Source organism: Ceratotherium simum, chromosome 9, assembly GCF_057802395.1.
Source record: "Ceratotherium simum simum isolate JZ-2026a chromosome 9, ASM5780239v1, whole genome shotgun sequence".
Taxonomy (NCBI): Eukaryota; Metazoa; Chordata; class Mammalia; order Perissodactyla; family Rhinocerotidae; genus Ceratotherium; species Ceratotherium simum.
In genome coordinates, this window is record NC_141908.1 from 50,065,373 (window position 1) to 50,085,191 (window position 19,819).

At 42.8% G+C, this 19,819-nt stretch overlaps 1 protein-coding gene across 1 annotated transcript in view; it reads left to right on the plus strand.

The window, feature by feature from the left end:
* Positions 1 to 2,398: 2,398 nt before the first annotated feature.
* The window catches only part of MYO3B (myosin IIIB), a 429,858-nt gene continuing 412,437 nt past the window's right edge, over positions 2,399 to 19,819 (plus strand). Inside the window, exons 1-2 of the mRNA XM_087434928.1 lie at positions 2,399 to 2,405; positions 2,551 to 2,596. Coding sequence (XP_087291054.1) covers positions 2,399 to 2,405; positions 2,551 to 2,596 — 53 coding nt within the window. The remainder of the gene's footprint in view (positions 2,406 to 2,550; positions 2,597 to 19,819) is intronic.

Consider the following 19,819-nt stretch of genomic DNA (forward strand, 5'->3'; position numbering starts at 1 on the left):
GATTTGTGTTTTTATGTGATCACTGTAGTGGGTGGAATAGCAGCCCCTAAAAGTCTCAATCTCCGGTACCTATTTCCTTATATGGAAATAGAGTCTTTGCAGATGTAATAAAGTTAAGGATCTCAAGATGATATCATACTGGATTTAGGATGGGCCCTAAATCCAATGACTGGTGTCCTTATACGAAGAGGGGTGGACACAGAAACACCTAGAGACATGGAGAAGAAGGCAACATGAAGATGGAAGCAGAGATTGGAGGGATCCATCTCATTCCACAAGACCAAGGGATGCCAAGGACTGCCAGCAACCATCAGAAGCTAGGAGAGAGGTGTGGAACATTCTAGATTCTCTCTCAAGAGGCTGCAGAAGTAAGCAACCCTGAAATGTTGATTTCAGACTTCTGGCTTCCAGAACTGTGAAAGATACATTTCTGTCATTTTAATCCACTAAGTTTGTGGTAATTTGTTACAGCAGCCCTAGCTAACTAATACAGTCATGTTGGCTTCTGTGTGGAGAACTGGCTCAAGAGAAAGTGAAGGAAATCTCTTACAAGGCTACTGAGATAATCCAGGTGAGACTAGTGGTGCTTAGATCAGAATGGTGGCAGTGCAGTGGCAAGAAGCAGTAAAATCCTGGAGATATTTTAAAGGTAGAGCTGAGAGGATTTGTTGGCAGGTTGGAGGTAGGGTATGAAAGAGAGAAGTTTTGTGTGGAGGTTAAGTAGCCAAAGAAGTGGACTGTGCCGGTTCTTAAGCTCATTTTTCTCAGCACACCACCCTTCAGCTTTGCCAGCTAGCTCCATGTTAAGCTCTGCTGAAAGGCGGTGCTTGAGGGAGCTACAAGGCTGAGGAGGGAGAAGGGACATGCTCCATCGTGTTGACTTCCTGTTCCTGTCAGTGACACTGCAACAGCAGCTGGTTCCAATTTCTGGCTTTCCCTCACTCTCCCAGAGCCAGCCTCACTGGGCCCCCTCAGAGGTACCAGCACCTGCTGGCTATGGTTCTCTCCCCAGAGGTCCAGCTCTGAGGGCCCCTCCTCTCACTGTAGGTTCAGATGACCCCAACACTTCTCTCCGATCCCCTAGCCCGAGGGGTGGTGGCTGCTTCCTGTACTGACTACCTCTGTGCTACCTCAGTGGCCCCCTTTTTCCTTTTCGCTTCTCTAGTACCTGCTTAACAATTATTTATGTTTATATTAAATTCTCTCTGTTAAAATAACTGTTGTGGTTTCTCGTTCCCAAACAGACTCTGACTGACACAGAAAGCATGGATGACTCCAAGAAAAACCTGAGCAACAGGAAGAATGGAGTTGCCTTAATTGAGACAGACAAGGCTGTGAGAGGAGCAGCTTTGGAGTCTGGATTTGGACAAGTTCCATTTAGATGCCTATTGGACAGCATGAGATATCTAGGAGAGATGTTCGGTGTGCTTTTGGCTTTGTGAGTTCTGAGTTAGGGGAGAAGTCTGGGCTGGAGAGAGCAGTGTGGAGGTCACCAACACAGACAGGCATTTAAAGCCACAGACTGCAAGCCTATCTGAAGACACTTTGAGTCTTCTTCTTCGTTTTATTTATTTATTTATTTTTGGTGAGGAAGATTGGCCCTGAGCTAACATCTATTGCCAATCTTCCTCTTTTCGCTTGAGGAAGATGATCCCTGAGCTAACATCTGTGCCAGTCCTCCTGTACTTTGTATATGGGATGCTGCCGCAGCGTGGCCTGATAAGAGGAGTGCAGGTCTGCGCCTGGGATCCAAACCAGAGAACCCCGGGCCTCGGAAGCGGAGTGCATGAACTGAACCACTTCACCACCGGGCGTGACCCCTTATTTTTCTTTTTGATCCTAGTGTCTTGGCACAGAGAAAGACTTCACAAATAGTTGTTGAATGAAAGACACGTGGATGAAAGAATCAGAGAATGGCATTAGCTGACTCCTCGTGCTTGCACTAGTAAACTGTTTTGAAAATGAAAAGGAAGTTTCCTAAGAATAGGAATTAATATGACGTGGAGGAACGTGGATGGCCTCCTCAGGATCCACTTGCATGTTGAGCCAGATGCAGAAATCAGGGTGACCAAGCTCCAAAGAGTGCATTTTCCCTTAACAGCAAGCGTCCCCTTGGAATTTTTTAGAACCCCAGGCTTGGTTTCTCTTAGTCCAAAAGTATTATTTGGAAAAAGAGGCTGCGGTCCCCAGCAGCTGAACATGAACATCCCCTCTCTGAGCTTCCTTATGAATAAAACTTGGCCTTTTTGTTTAGTGTTTCTTTCTTGTATTGACCGTGGCCTCACACTTACCACCCGCTTCAATTTCTAGTGAGTTATTAATTATTCATCTCTTCTAGTCCTTTATCTTGGGAGCAGGACTTCCTCAGGGTTAGTCTCGCCTTTGGTTGGGTCGAACAATGGCAGGTAAGGCTCTTCGTCCTCTGGCCAGGAGCTGAGTGAGTGAAAAATAATGCCTGGACCCTAGCATCCCGGGCTGCCACAGGGCAGGCCAAGGGCAGCAGGTGTCGGGTGACTGTCACGACTCTGCTTTTTTGCTTGTTCGTTGCAGCAGCTTCGGAGGCGAGCCCTGAAAGCGCCGAAGGAAACAAAACAGGGTAAGAGAAAGAATTCCCAAAGCCACATCCCGCCACCTTGGAGGACTAGACTGTAGGCCTGGCTGGTGTGCAGATGTTGGACTTGATCTTTCGGATACGTGTTATTTGCTTTCATCCTGAAGAAGAGTTTCCCCTTTTAAAAATAATGTAGCTACAGCTGCGAATCATGTGATCATGATTACGTCAGCTGCAGCATAAGAAGAGTTAAAATTAGCGAGGTTTAAGTCAATTTGATTTAAAATACAATTGAAAACTCCTTGCTGTGCATCTCCCCAAACACATATTTTTGTTTAACATGTTCTTGTCAGAAAAATGTTAAGCAACAGCTGTGAATTTTGGTGCAACTCTGTGTGCGTGGGAAATATGAAATTTTTGCCTTTTAATGAGTAAAACAGGATTTGCCGTGCTCTCTCTGTGTGAGAGAGCTTCTGTTCTGCCTCTGGGGAGTCATGCACTGGGCCTTCCCTTCCCCGCTGTGCGAGATCTTACCCTCCCAGAGGAGCCCAGAGAGGCCCAGACCAGGAGGGAGCTGATGGGGGCCACGGACTAGTCCTTGCCCAGTGGGAGCTTTGGAAGCAGGCGGGCTGCTGAGTTGCTCAGACTTTCTTCTTGCTCTCCTTCTCAGGGCTTAGAGGAGATAATCTACCTGGTTTCCCCCCTCTAGTCCAAAAATTTTAGCATGCCGTCAGTCCTGTGACATTCTGGGAAAGCTTCAGAGTGCCGAGCACGGGTAGGCAATGGAAGGTCTTCTTCCCTTCTTCCCTGTGTCCCAGGGCTGGCCTCCACAGGGCAGAGGGACAGCTGGCTGATGGAGGGTCGAGTCAGTGTTCTGGGGAGATGATGAAAAGATCAAGGCTTAGGATGGTGGAGAGAGACCAGAGAGACATGTCACTTTCCTTCCCCTCATTATAATCACTCCTTTAAAGTTGATTTATGCTGTTCCACTGGCCGAGAAGCTGGGCCGGGAGCGCCTTTGCTGGCAGTCTGTCTTCAGACGGGAGGAGATAAGGGTATCTGGAGAGCAGGTAATCAGGAAGCATTTAAGGAAAATTGCTTGCCCTCCCAGTGTAATGTTTTAAGGCTAACACAGCCCACTGACAGACAATGTTTGCCTTTTTTTTTCCTTTGGTGAGGAAGATTAGCCCTGAGCTTACATCCGTTGCCAATCCTCCTCTTTTTCCTGAGGAAGATTGGCCTTGGGCGAACATCTGTGCCCATCTCCCTCTATATTACATGTGGGATGCCTGCCACAGCACAGTGATAAGCGGTGCCTAGGTCCTTGCCCTGGATCCAAACACGCGAACCCCGGGCTGCCGAAGCAGAGCGCACAAACTTAACTGCTACGCCACCAGGCCGGCCCCCTGTTTGCCTTTTCTGAGAGTTATGTTATGATTTTTAAGTGACTACAGAGCGTGGCTGTGATCACAGAAGCATCAAGAGCTCAGTGTGCTCACCTTCCATAATGCTTAACAAAAAAGCTGGCAGTTGGCCTGATCTCCCTTCCCCATGACGAAGCAAAATAGGTTGAGTGAGCACATTTTCTTCGGAGGCAATGGGCTTTGCAAGAGCTTAGGAGTGGTGCTGGCTCGTCTGCTGCCAGGCGTCGCATGGAACGGTTGGTGCAGTTTGCCAGGAGTGGCTGTTCCAAGCAGATGCTCCTTCACGGGCAGAGGAACTGAATGCTTTTGTCATCTCATCCCCCCCGCCCTAGAGGATCCCCAGACCCTCAGTGGCAGTTCCTTCTACTTTGGGAGTAACTACTTGGTGTTGTCAAGCCCTCCACTGGAAACATGAAGAACACTTTCTGGGAGGGTATCCGGGCATGCAGGGGACCCCTTGATGGGGATCATCAAACACTTTGCTCCCCTCTTCTAACCAGAATGAAAACATAGTCATTCTCCATGTGACGTCAAAACCCCCACATACAAAGTGAGAGATGAATTCATTTATCATAAGGCAGTTTTGCCTGCACAAGACCATGCGTTTAGGTATCTTGGCCCAGACACATGGCTTGGGATTCTTTTTCAGTGAAAAACCATTTGCTCTATTACATTTGAATACCTTCAATCCGCTTTTCTTCAGTAATGACCTTGGGCTCAGCCAGAATCCTGGGCTGGATCGCGAATAGGCATTTTCTTTGCTTTTTTAGCAAATAACTCTTTTAATGTCAAAACAGGAGTTGATGTGACAAGTTAATCAGAAATCAAGATATAAGCATAAAGAAAAGCAAAAAAAAAAAAGTAGTGTCAAAAATTCATAATAGAAATCACTAATATTTCCCCAACTTTCTGTATACTGCTTAACCCATAATTCTTTAAAAATTAAAAAAATAAATTTTTTAAACTAGTAGTCAGGAAACAGCAGTGCTTTTTACTATTAATAGGCCCAGTGTAAATTTTCAGTGGCCTTGGGCTTGTGGGCAGCAGGTTACTGCAGGATTGGCTTAGTTTATAGATACAGTATGCGTGGAAAGAGAAGTCAGATAAAGGCTTTGGGCTAGTTAATTGGCTGGCCTAGGATCCTGAGACTAGTTAATCTTCCTGGTGAGGAAGGAGACCTAAATTGATAAAACTGCCAGCTCACTCTCTCTCTCTTTCTGTCTCTACCCCCTCTCTCTGCCTCTGTCTCTTTGCTTCAGTCACTCTAACTCTGTTTCCTTTTGTTTCTTGTTCTGTCTCTCTCTTTTTTGTTTTCTTTGTTTGTTTATTGTTGTCAATAAACTTTACTAAATAGCGTATATGATTGCATACGCACAGCGCACACACATGCGCGCACACACACACATACCCACACACACTGAAAAGAGCTGGAAATACACATCCCCCCGACATCTTAACAGTAATTTCTGAGTGAGAGGATTATGCTTGATTTTACTTTTTCCTTCATATATGTCAATTTTTCAATTTTTTCAGTGATTATGTATATCTTTCACCATCAGAAGATTTTCATAAAACCGAGAAGTAGGGCACTGAGTAATAGTCTCACATCAAATGAAGATAGAAGGCAACTTTCCCTGGAATGTGAAAGGCAGTTTGCACAAGCTTCTCCCCCCTCGACTGTAATATCTGTTGGGAGCAGGGACATTGTTTTGTTTACTGTCATATCCCCAGGCCTGGCACAGCGGCTTTCACAGGATGGGTTTTGACACATGTTTGTGGAATGAATAATTAGAGAAGGATCTGTGGGGAAAAGAAGGTGATTTTAGAAGAGGCAACTGGTCAGTGTTCAAATGATGCTACTTGACATTAAATAAAAAGGACAATGGATTGGAACTAAAATGTTCTGATTGCATATAACTTAGGTAGGATCTAATAAAACTCTCATTTTAAACCCTAGTAATCTTTTATTAGAGAGAGTATTGTAGACAGGGGTCCAGTAATGGTTGTCTCTATCGAAAAGTAAACCTGGCGTGTATTTTTTAACCAAGAGAGTCCTTCGTGGGAATTCTAAATACTGGTATTTGGTCACTTGCTAAAAATATCTATAATGGTGATTGTGGGATGTGGAGGAAGCTCCATCCTCTCTGTGTTTGACAAGGCTGTTTCTTTCAAGGAGAAATATTAATGGATTTATCTGGTGCCAAATCTGCTTGTGGAAGGAGGAACCTGACCTTACAGTCTCCCCATTCCACATAATCTGGCTGTTCAGCCAGCCGGGACTCGAGGTGTCTGCCCGGCTCAGCAAAGTGCCCTTGTAGGCAGCTTCCAAACTCCCTGAAAGCAACCACCTACAAGTATCTGCTCTGAAGACTACAAAGTTGAGGAAGTCAGGAAACACTAAGCTGCTTCAAATGGGAGATTCAGCCCGGCTATGCTTTGATGGGAGAAGTTAAAGTTTTGCCAGAGGTCTCTATCCAGAAACTCCAATTCTAAAGCAGAAAACTCTGGGACTTTAGTGGTGGAGAGTCCACACCCATAGTCTTTCTCCCCAGATCACTTATCTAGTTTTTATGTCTCCTTGGGACTCAGTTCTATCACTCTGATGTTTTTAGACTATTTTCTGCTGAGTGAGTTGCTTAGGAAAAAAAGAAGCAATCAGTAATAGCTAACAGAGCTTGTATTGGTGATGATTATTTAAGGACTTGAGGTGCAATTTCTACTTATTGAGACGTCACTTTATTTACTTGGCAGGATGAAAACAATCTTGCGAGCAAGTAATCTTTATTTACTTTAGTCCTATAAAAAGATCTTTTTTTTTTCAGAGTCGTGCCAAAGCCAATATATTTTTTAACGTCAAAATAATTGAAAAAAGACTTAAATTTCAACAAAGGGATCTCTCAAGCACATTTTATGCTCAGCATCAACTAAACCGTGTTTCCTTTTATGTGGGCAATCTGTGGACTGCTGTAAGTCTATAAGCTGTTTGTTGTGTCTAAGATCTCATTAGTGCTCATGAAAGTAAGACTGAGAATGGTCTTCCTCCTAAATATGGATACCTGCCTGGTATGGATGGGTGTCCTTGTGTGTCCCTGCTGCCATCCCCGTGTGCCTACTGTATCCTTCCCTTTGGCTTTTTGGGCCCATTTGGAAAACCAGAGCCCTCAGAATAGAGACAGATGACTCCAGGAATGCCCTGACCTTCCAAAGTCTTTGTGGCCACTCCTGGCCAGCTGTGAACTGTGAAAGGACATCTATTCATCTTCCCTGCCTCCCACACTCTCCTTGTCCCTCCTCATTCAGACATAAGTTTGCTAAAATGGTTAAAGAGTAAGTAAGTAAAAATAGCACTGCTTCCTACGCAGAAATTACAAGCTTGTTTTGATGAAGACAATTTATTTATTAGAAGCTTTGCTGCATGTTATGTTATCTTGGCAGTCTGCCGAGCCACCTTGTTGGATACTGGGAGGAAATTATTTCTTAATGTAATTTTATGCTTAATTTATAGATTTGATGCCTATATTTTTATCATTATTTCTGCTAGCTTTTAAAACTCTATTAATACTTTATGAATTTTCTTTGTTTTTATAGCCTAAGGCTATTTGATGGGCAGGCAGAGTTTTATAAATTAAATAAGTAGATATGGTTCACTTACAGAGAAAAAGAAGAAAATAATCAGAGAAAGTAAACTGTTTGGGGGAGTGACTATGATCAGTTCCCTAATTTAAGCAAAGATCTGCCCACAGCATAGAGCTTTAGGGAGTTGATGAGACCATGGCTTCCGGAAATAATGGAGCCATCTGCCCTGTCCCTTCCCCCACCTTGTGCCTCAGACACAAGAAAGCTTTCAACCATCATGTGCGTTTAATGTGAAAAAGGAATAAAATAGTACAGAAACGTGAAGGCCTGTGGATGCTAATCTTTCTCTTGCCAGTTGGTCATGTGAGCTTGGTCAAGTTCTTTACTTTCTCTGAGCCTCATCTCTAAAAGCGTCAGTAATAATTTCTATTTTTCCTGTCATTGTAGGGCCTTCATAAGGGAGAAACGACATAATGGATGTAAAACTACTTGGTAAAGTGTAAAGTGTTGTGCAAATGTAAGTGTTGTGCAAATATAATATGCTGGCAGCTCATGGGCCAAAGACTGCACACATATTTTATTTGGCCTGTGCTATATTTTTAAAAATAGAGCTAACATTTAAAAATAGAAGAATTTAGGGGCCAGCCCTGTGGCGTAGTGGTTAAGTTTGTGCACTCTGCTTTGCCGGCCCAGGGTTTGCAGGTTCGGATCCTGGGCATGGACCTACACACTGCTCATCAGGCCGTGCTGTAGTGGTGTCCCACATACAAAATAGAGGAATATTGACACAGATGTTAGCTCAGGGAAAATCTTTTTTTCTTTTTTTTTTTAAACGATTGATTGCTCCAGTAATGTTTTATTTATTTATTTATTTTTTGAGGAAGATTGGCCCTGTGCTACCATCTGTTACTAATCTTCCTCTTTTTCTTTTTTCTCCCCAAAGCCCCAGTAGATAGTTGTATGTCATAGTTGTACATCCTTCCAGTTTCTCTATGTGGGACACCGCCTCAGCATAGCTTGATGAGTGGTGAGTATGTCTGTGCCCAAGATCTGAACCTGTGAACCCCAGGCAGCCGAAGCAGAATGCGTGAACTTAACCACTATGCCACCGGGCCGGCCCCAGGGACAATCTTCCTTAAGCAAAAAGAGAAAGATTGGCAACAGATGTTAACTCAGGGCCAATCTTCCTCACCAAAAAAAAGGAAAAAAAAAAGAACAATTTACATAAAATTTTGGATTTCTGGCTTCTCTTGAAAAACCAAGCCATGTGGCAACCTGGGCGCCATTTCTGTGTGGCAACAGTTGGTCTGAGTTGAATTGTGGCAGCCCCTTTAAGTGGGCCATGTGGTTCCCAGTTCCCTCAGTCTCTACCCTTCCCTGACCACTCTCTGACAATGCGGGTGCTCCCTTTTGCTGTTCGCGTGGCCTGCCTGGCTCCTGTGTACATTGGGGTTCATGATACGTACTTAAGGAAGATATTAGACAGGCTGCTTTGATTTTGTGGTAGAAGCCATTGGATTTGGAGTGTGAAGATTAGACCCCCAGCTCTGGTATTTTTCAGTTGGGGCCACTTGGACAAGTCATTTTACCTTTTTGAGTCTTTTTCCTCATATGTAAAGTGGAAATGTGATAACTGCCTCATAAGGTTTTGGAAAGGTTTTACACAAAATAAGCACCTCAGCTTATAAATAAGGATGAATAACACACATATGTATGTATTAGTAGGTATACAATAGGTATACAGTTACACCACAATGACGTGTTGTGCAACAAACAACCACAACAATCTCAGCGGCCTATAGCAGTAAGCACTTATTTTTGCTTATGAGTTTATAGATGGGATGAGTGGCTCTGCTGATCTTGGGTGGGCACTCTCACATGTCTGGGAGCCTTGGCTGAGACAACTGTGCCAACTCAGCTCCGTTCCGTATGTCTCATCCTCCAGCAGGCTAGCCTGGGGTAGTTCTCGTGGCAAAGTCAGAGCAGCAAGAGAGGGAAAGCAAAAATGTGTAAGTGCTTTTTCAAGCCTTTGCTTGTGTTATATTTGCTAACAACCTATTGATCACACAAAGTCCCATGGCTGAACCCAGGCTCAAGGGTTGGGACAGAAAACCCAATCCACAATGGGAAGGCACTGCAAAGTTACATAGAAAAGAAGATCCAGGAAGGAGAGAGGATTTGGAGCTGTTTTTGCTGTCAATCTGCCACCGTAGGGTAAGCTAAACTGCTGAAATGAATAAATTTCCAAAGCATATAATGGCTTAAATACAGTAGAAGTTCATTTCTCATTCATTTAACAGTACAAGTCCTGGTTGGTGGGTGGCTCTCCTCACGTAATGATTCAGGGACACAGGTGCTTTCCATTCTCTAGGTCTGTCATCACCTAGGTCCCGTCATTGTCTCCCTTAAAGGGTTGACAAACTTCTTTCTAAAGGGCCACATAGTAAATATTTTAGGCTTTGGGGCCGTGTGATCTCTCTTGCAACTACTCAACTCTTCCCTCAGAGTGCAAAAGCAGCCATAGACAATATGTGAAAGAATGGCCATGACTGTGTCTCAACAAAACTTTACTTACGAAAACAGACAACAAGCTGAATTTGGCCCACAAGTCATAGGTTGCTAACCTCTGCCCTAGAGCTACAGGCCAGACAGGTATTGGGTTAACCTTATAAGTTAACATGGAGGACAGTTTTATCAGGTATTTTACCCATGAGATAAGAGGAATATCCAGCTTTCCAGCCTGCTATAACTGTTTCTTTGCTATCTGGTGCCAAACCACTAAGCCAGTTCTCATATACACATTTTTCAAACAGCAGCTCCCCACTTCAAGATACTAACTTCCGTGTCAGGATAACTTAATTGCTAAAAAAAAAAGTCCCGAAGATGTGTAATAGCACAAACATAATAGAAAAGTAACTATATGTAGTTAAGGCAGATATTCCTGGCTGATGAGTCGCTCTCCTTCACATGGAGATGCAGGAGAGTAAATCTACTTCCTTTCCTTTTTGGGGCCTTGCCATCCTCTCATTTTGGCATCATCTAATGGATAGAAGAGGAAAGACCATGGAGGAAACACATTTACTTCTTAACATTTTTGATCGTAGGTGGCACACATTACTTCTCATTTTCCATTGGGGATAATGGAGACATGTGGCCACACATAACTGCAATAGAGGCTGGGAAATCAGTCTAACCATATACCCAGCTACAATCACATTACTATGCAAAAAAAAAAGAATGGCTTTGGATGGACAGCAGCGTTCATTAACTCTTACAGAATGATTCTTAGACCACAAATATCCCAGTGCCTAACACAGTGCCAGATATGGAGTGAATATTTGGTAAATGTTTATTGAAGAAAGGAAGAAGGAAGGAAGGAAGGAAGGAAAGAAGGAAGGAAGACTCCAGTGCTTATGTACGCCTGGCAATTTACAGACAGCACTCTCTGTAAAGAATCATGCTTCTCCATCTTGGCATCTGTGGTTTAATCTTCTCAGTACTAAGCAATTATTTGTGTCATTGGATTCTGTAAATGGTACCACAACTGTACACGTGTCCTCTTTGACTTTAGTAGACCTGGGGGAGGTGAACTAAACATTATTCGTTTTACTTAAATAATTAACTCATTCATCTTGTCACTTAAATATAAGTCAATGGGAAGGAATGAGGAAGAAACAATATGAGAGCAACTGGAACACAACTTCCCTAAGCATTTAGGGTCAGAGTCATCAGAGGTTCACAGAATAGTGAGAGAGTGTATCTAAATGGACTTTATTAAGGTCACTTTTATCACAGGACTTTGAAATAATCCAAATGGCCTTTGTCTGGCTGAGGGTGAGGCCTCTGAGCAATTATCTCTCTGGCTACACAGATGTGACTTCTCTGCTCAGTCACTTCTCGCTACCTTCTGTTGTTTTGGTGACTGAGGGGGGCTGCTCCATGTTGGAATCTCAAGAAATCCTGGCATCTTCACCATTGAGGACAGTGCTATGAATCCAGGGACTGAGGGAGAGATCTTTGGCACAGTGCTGAACACAATTAATGGTACCACAATTAATGTACAATTAATGCAGGGAGGGAAGAAAGGCTGAAAATCATGGCTACTACCTTATCGTACTCGGGTGAAGGAGACAGGATAAATAGAAAGGTCTACTTGTGGAACTCAAAATGATGGGGAATGGGCTGGTATCTGCTTTGGGGCTTGTGGAGCTGTCAGGCTGGTTCAGGCCTGCCCCAGTGTACCCACCAGACTGAGGGTCTGAACTACCATCTTAGCTTTACTTTTTCTCATGGAGTTGACTTCCAGTGGTAGGTGTGTATGATCTGCTAGACACAGTGAGGACTAACCAATGGTGAAAGATGCTTTGGCTGGGGCTCCCAGCTGTGAACTGTGATCACTGTTTAAAACAGTGCCACAGGCCCCACAAACCTCACCTCTATGCAGGGTATGGGAGTCTACAGAGGAAGGGAAAATAAACATCAAAAAACCCAACTTCTGGATTATATCAAATGTAGCCAAAGAACATAAACCCATTTAATTACTTGAAATAAATGGTCTAGGGAAGATTTCAACATTTGTAATCTGGTAGTGTAAAGGAGCATTTATTTCTGAGCGTTTTGACACTTTGGCATTCTGGATTGAGTCAGAACAATGGGCCATAGGCTCTGTTTTATTCCATTCCATATCATTCCATTTCATCTTTTTCCATTTCATAATACTAATTCATACTTACAGTCTCACAGTCTACTTATGTTTCAACACTTCAAGTGGAATGTTGGTTAAATTATAGTCACTAGAGCAACCACTGAAAAAGCTCTACAAAGATATATAGTAAGAAAATACATAAATAAACTTAAATAGGATATAAAAAAATGTTCAAATATCCCAAAAGAAGACAGAGAAGAGGAAACTAACTCGAGATAATACTAATTAAAAGCAGAGATTGTCAAAATCAATTAAAAAAAAAACAAGACAACAAAAGAGAAACAAAATAGAACAAACAGAAAACAATAAAATAGTAGACCTAAATCCAAGCTTATCAATAATTATATTAAATGTAAATGGTCTAAACATATCAATTATATTCTGTCTACAAGAAACTCACTTCAAATATAGTCATATATGTAAAGGATGGGAAAAGATCATATTAGCTTTCTATGCTGTGTAACAGATCACTACAAACTGAGTGGTTTAAAACAGCACACATTTATTATCTCAGTTTCTGTAGGTCAGAAGTCTGGGCATGTCTTAGCTGGGTTCTCTATTTCAGAGTCTCACCAGGCTGCCTCTGGGGCTGTAGCCTTCTCAGTGGCTCAACTAGGGAAAAGCTTCCTCAGGTTGTTTGGCAGAATTCATTTCCTAGTGACTATGGGACTGAGGCTTTGGTTTCTTACATACATAAATTTGTCAACTTAGGTGAAATGGACCAGTTTCTCATAAAACCAGAAACTACCAAAACTAACCCAAGATGAAACAGATAACCTGAATAGTCTTATAACTATCAAAAGTAGTTGCATCTATAATCAAAAACCTTCCAAAAACCTAGTTTCACTGGCTAAGTCCACCAAGTATTTAAAGAAGAAATCAATTCTCCACAACCTCTTTCAGGAAATAGAATAGGAAGAGTACGTGTGAGAGATGGTTTAAGCTGGGGTCTGGGATTCATTTGGTCATTTTTTTCAATAAATAATTATTGAACACCTTAAAAAAAAAAGGAAGAGGAAGAAAAAACATTTCCTCTCATTATATGAGGCCAGCACTACCCTGATACCAAAACTAGATAAAGCCCATACAAGAAAAGAAAATTCCAGACCAATATCCTCATGGACACAAAAATCACCAACAAAATATTAGCACATCCAATCCAGCAACATAATAAAAAGAATACTACACCACAAGCAAGTGGAGTCTATCCTGGGAATGCAACGCTGGTTCAATGTTTGAAAATCAATCACTATAATCCACCCTATTAACAGTCTAAAGAAGAAAAAGCACATGATCATATCAATTGATGCAGGAAAATCATTTGAAAAAAAATTCAACATTGATTCATGAGAAAAACTTGCAGCAAACTAGAAATAGAGGGAAACTTCTTTGACCTGATAAAGGGCATCTACAAAAGCCTAGCATATAGCAAAACCAGTGAAGACTACTTAGATCCAAGGCAACACTGTATGACAATGGTCTAGCATGGTCTGGCAATAACATCCCAGGCAACACCATTTCCCAAATTGTTCTTATTGTTTCTGACAATCCAGAGAGCAGCAGTTGGTGAGAGCATAAATGCAGCAAAAGTGAGCTCTGCTTCTTGTATCGTGTGACACTGGCCTCAGGGCTGCACACTGGTATTTTACCATGACCACATCACGCAGGACGGCTCGGTGAAAAGAAAATTCGGTTGCTGGAGAACCAGTTTGCTGAACAAGGATAGAGGCTCTGAGAACAAGGCTGTGTAGCAGGAAGCTGGCAGTTCAGCTGAGCCTTGGCGCCTCCTGGGAACCAAAGCCAGCAATCAGCCTCAGGCAGGAACACCACGGGGACCTGGAAATGAGATTTCTGAAAGTCAGGAAGTGGTTGGCAGTTGAGTCAGAGCTGCAGAACGAGCTGGAATGAGAACCTTTAGCTGTCAGCACCAAGCAACAAAGCAGCAAGAAAGGGCTCACTAAAGAGACCAGGGAGAATTTGTTTTATTTTTTTTTTCAAGTGAAGGGACTCAGAAATAAAAAGCTTTGCTTAATTAATGTTACAGCTTGCCAGAGAGTCCAAACAGCACAGTCATAAAGAGAAATGTCTCATGAAGGTTATTCTCTTGTGAGGATGGGTGCACTCAAATCTGTAGTCACGTCCTTCTGCTTTTGAACTTATTTCTGTCAACTAGATTTCCCATACTTTCTTCTCAATGACCTGGAACTCCTGACTTTCCCAAACTCTTCCATGAGAAGTTCCATCTTTCAATCTGTTCAGGCAGAAAAAAATGAAAAGTTCAACAATGAGGCAAAGTTGAAAGTGTAATTTTGGGGGATTCTAACATTCAGCACACACTTAATGATGTGTATGTGATATCTTTTTCTGTCCTGGCCCTACTGGAATTGCTAATGAAAGGCATGAGTTTAATAGCTCAAAGGATGTGTCAGTTAAAGCTAAGCTTACCTATAGCTCTGAGGTTGAGCTCCTCTGGTTCTCAAGATGCTCTAAGCAAAGAGAAGTGTAGAATGTTGCAGAGGAAAAGAAGTGGTGTGGGAAAGTATCTGCAGCAAGCCAGCTCTTCCCAGAAAGAAACATCACCGGAGCTCTCAGTGGCCAACAGAAGAACCTCAAGTCCTTACTTGAGAATCCCAGCCTTCAAGGCAGTGCGCTGTGGTGGAGAGTGTCCTGGGCGGGCAGTCAGATGACCTGGGTTCTGACCCACATTGCCCTTGTGGGGTAGTAGTTATGGTGGGCTCTGGAGTCAGGCAGTCTGGGTTCAAAGGCTGGATCCGATATTTTCTCATTGTGTGACCTTGGGCAACTTAGTTCACCTCTCTGTGCCTCAGTTTCCTCATCTATAAAAAGAGATGATACCCATATCTACTTTGTAGAGTTGTAGTGAGAGTTAAAGGAATTACTACTGCATGTGGAAAGCATCCAGAACCTACCTGCTTGTAACAAATGCTATATAAGTGTTTGCTGTTATTATATAGTACCTGGGGCCGAGGGCAATGACCTCTCTGGTTGCAGTTTCCTCAATTGTAAAGTGAGTTAGGCCACATTTCTCAAAATGTGGTTTGAAGACTTGTAACATTGAAATAACCTAGGCTATCAGTTTAAATATAATCTCTTAGGGTAGGGCCTGGAAAAGGGCTTTTAAAAATGCTCCCAGAGTGATTCTTACGCATGTTTATTTCATTATAGCAGGACCTAGGTAATTAAATGAGCCACAGTTGGCAGTGGGCAGCTTTGTGGGGAAGGGAGAACTTGTGCCCTGTGAGGCAGAGGCACCAATCCTCTGACCAGTGAGTGGAAGCAAGTCCGAGCCGGATGCAGGCTGCCCTGGTTCCTGCAGCGAGTGGGAATTACAACTGGAGATGGAGGAGCTGCTTCTTCACCAATTCCAGACTGGTCATGGAATTACCCATTCAACGTCTCCTTCCCAGTTGTATGGCCTCGGGGTCAGCCCTTGAATCTTTGTGACAATAAGCATTTTAAAAAGTCTCTTGTTGGAAATCGGAACTAATTGCTCCATCTTCTGTGCCCCCATTCACATTATTTCTATCCTATTGTAATTTGCATTCTACTATATTACAGTGAGTACCATGTGTATCACCCCTAAAAATGACGAGCTTCTTAAATTCAGAGCAAGCGCCTTTTTCATCTTGGTATTCCTCTCCCCTCCTCCCTTGCCCTAGCATTTAGTCATTTGCATCTGGTCATCCTTTTATAGATGTTTGTTGAATAAATAAGCAGAGGATCCAGTTTGAACTGAGTCCCTGGGATGGAGTTCACAAGTCTGTGATGCTGGAGGGTGTCCACTGTAACCAATGAGACCCACGGACACAAAGGCAATGGAAAAACCCTGCCTCCATCACAAAGACCTTTGCAATATTAATAAGTGGAAGATATAAATCTTAATTAGTACCAGGAAAAAGTGATGATGTATCAAGGTTCTCAAAATGTCAGCTGGTGGCTGGGCAATCAATTCATTTATAGCCACTAACTATTGCACTGTGATACTGAAACCAATACTGCTAATTAAAGGTGTAATGACAATTAGCTAGATTACTGTTAATTGATTCTTAATACTTCAATTACTTGTTTTTATGCCAGTCAAATTTAATCAAAAGGGGTCAGAGAGTACTACACGGCTTATAATTTTAAGAGGATTTGCATATGTTAGCTTTTATGTGCATCGTTTTCAAAATCGAAGTGAAAGAGTACCTCTATTTATATATACTTTACTTGCTCATTAAAGCTTTTGGAAGGTGAAATTAATTCTTGAAGACAAATAGATACAAACATTTCATCAACAAGAGGGAAATTTTATTGCATCTTAGACTTTGGTTCTATGTTCTATTTCTTTATCCCCTGCTGAAAAATAACCCTAGATTTTCTTCTAACTTGAGAAAAACTTACAGTTGATAACGAGGACCCCTTTCGCTATCATCTTATTTCTTCCTTCTTGTCATTGACCAGTTTTGGGGAAAAAGTGGTTTAGAGCTCCTCTGTTCTTCTTCCCTGCAATGTGGCTTCTGCCTCCCTTGCTTAGCATCTTTGAAAGGCACCATTAGCCCTCACTAGCTAAGCCAAATGGCTTTTTCCTGGTTCTCAGTCTTCTGGTAGTCTTTAACATGCTGACCCCTCTTTCTTTGAAACTCTGCGCTCCTTGGCTGGGATCCCCACTAACCTCTCTGCCAGAAATATTTTCTGGAAGGGGGTTAACAGCCTGTAAGACAGGCAGAGAATATGAGCTTGGGGGCCTACTGGAAGGGAAAACCACAGAGCAGAAGTGGTGGCTCCGTCCCAGGAAAAGGCCAATGGCCAGCAAGTTAGAATACTCAGACCAAAAGGCCACGGGAAATTTCAGTCCAATTCTGGGTCCATGTCAGTATTTAAGGGGCCAGGATGGGAGTATGTCTCTGAGAGGGTGGTGTGCAGACATGAGATTTTAGACACAGAACCAGGTTGTGTTCAGTCAAGTCTTTAGAGATGAAGAGAGGACCATCAGGAACTGAGCCCAGCCTTGTAAATAGAATTGGCAGGAAGAGGAGAAAGCAGGCCTCCAGCAGTGCTGGTGAGGTACAGCACTGGGCTTTTCCTGGGGACGAGACATGGGATAGGCCTCCCATGTGGAGTTCACTGGGGAGTCTTCATGTGGGGTAGTGACTTGGAAAAACTCTCTGTTTCTCTTTTAGTCTTACACTACTACCACACTCACAGTTCTGACACCAGATGTAATTTGGGAAATTACAAGGTTTTAGGAGCTCTGTGCCAAGAACCAAGGGCAGAGACCAATATATAGATTTTCTATTATTTCACAGGTAGGCTGTGTGGACAAGGCCACTGCTGCCCAGGGTCTTCTCCTCTTTTGACTTTTGGATGTTTGAAGAACAACCCTGCTTGCCAGCTTGTTCCTACAGTTTGCAGATGGCAGTCATGACTACAAGATGCTGGGGCAGGGCAGACACTCCTGTGGTTCCATCTTGGTCTCCTCTCCTCAGTGTTCAGTCCTCATCCCTCTTCCTCTGATATCTCTGATATGCCCCAGCTTGGTGATCTCATCTCTCCACACCTCCAGTTGGAGAGGCAACAAGCTGTAGGGATCGAGGGTTTTGGAGTTTCGGCCGACCCAAGCTGGAAAAACTGCCTCCTGTTCAATCTTCCTATGTCACAGTTTCCTCATCTGTAAGTGGCCTTGTTGGGCTGTTGTGAGAATTACATACAATAAGGCATTTGAAGAACCCAGCACAATGGCAGTCACATTGCCGGTCCTTGCTTATTTTAAGCTCTTCCTCCTCTCTATCCCCATATCCGTATTCTCCAGCCATGAACTCATCCCCAAGTTCTGAGTTCTACACCTCCAGGAGCAGGGCATCAAATGGAAGGCTTTCTCCTTGTCAGACGCTGTGCTGAAAACCTCTGATTTACATCATCTCAGTTATTGGAATTGTTCCCATTACAAATGAAGAAGGAGAGGCACAGAGAGATTGTGTAACTTGCCCAAAGTCACACAGCTAGATTCAAACCTAGGTTTGTTTGACTTCAAGGAGCTCGTAATTTCATGTCTACTCTTTGACTCTTCTTCCCCGACCACACCTGCTCGTCTCCAAGGGAAGCATAAAAATAAAAAATTCCAAGTTCTTTTTGACTTTTTCTTTCTTATCACCTTTAGCCCCACCCCTTACCCTCCATGCTTGCCCATATTCAACCAGTCATTATTTTGTCCGGTTCATTATTCCTCCACAGCGTCCCTTCTCCTCCTCTCCTTCCACCGTTACCCTGACTCGGTGCTCAGCCCTTGGGTGGGGATTCTTGATCTGCCTCCAAGAGGCACTTTCCTTCCTGGTTGTTCTTTGCAGAGCATAGCACAGTGGTTAGCAGCGTAGACTCTGGAGCCAGACTGCTGGCTGTGAATATTGGCTCACCCCTCACTAGCTGTGTGGCCATGGGCAAGTGGCTGTAACCACTTTGTGCTTTAGCTTCCTAGTATCCACCTCAAAGTGTTGTCATGAGGATTAACTGAGTTGATATTTATAAAACACTTAGAACTATATCGGCCACATAGTAAGCAGTATGTAAAAATAAATAAATTGTGACCAGACCAATGGTCTCCAAATCCTGATTTTGGAATTCTCTTAAGAAACTTCTTAACCCTGAAGAGTTCAAGTCCAGAGTTATCCCAAAATATTTACCCAGCCTGACCCTGCTGCTTCCCCAGAGAAACCCTATGCTGGCTCTCATCTGATCAAACATACCTTATGCTCTTCAGGTCTCAGCCGCGCATACCTGATTCTCAGCCTGCCCTTCCCTCTGCTGTGCTCTTACCCATCTCCCAGGTCCCCTTCAGGATTCTCCTGTTCATGCAATCTCCCTAGGCCACGGTGGTGGCCCCTGCCTAGGACTTAGGGTTTGTTGCACTCATTTTGTAATTAATCGTAATATTTCTTATATTGCATTCTTGTGCATTTTTGTTTAACTTGTCACAACACTTATGCTTTGTCTACACTACTTAATTATATGTTTCATGGGGGTAGACACCCTACCTTTTGCTTCTTTGTATTCCTCACTGTGTCTGGGATAATATCTCACACATTATAGATGTCCTGTAAACATTTGTTGATTGAATCATAAACCACTTTAAACAAAAATAGCTAATGTGTGGTTAAATATAACAAAATTGTGTTACTTGATATTGTAAAGTTTTGAAGTCTTTAATTAGCAATATATTTATCCTATTTGGTACTTTGAAACAAAAGAAGTTAGAATTATACCACTTTGTTTTCTTGAAGTGTTAAGTGATGTATAAATAGAATATTATTTGACTAAATTATTTACATTTGGATATTTTAATGTATAAGGGGAGAGCTTTTTAATTTTTTTGAAACATGGCCAAAAGTCAAGTGAAAAGAATATAAATTATCACCTAATTTAATTTTAAGATTAGATAGAAGTTCAAGAACCCTCAGCATCATTTAGTTCTCCTTGCCTTGTAAAGAACCAGCAATCTCAAACCTATCCATAGAATCTACGGGCTTGCTTTCTTTTCTTTCCTCCCTTCCTTCCTTCCTTCCTTCC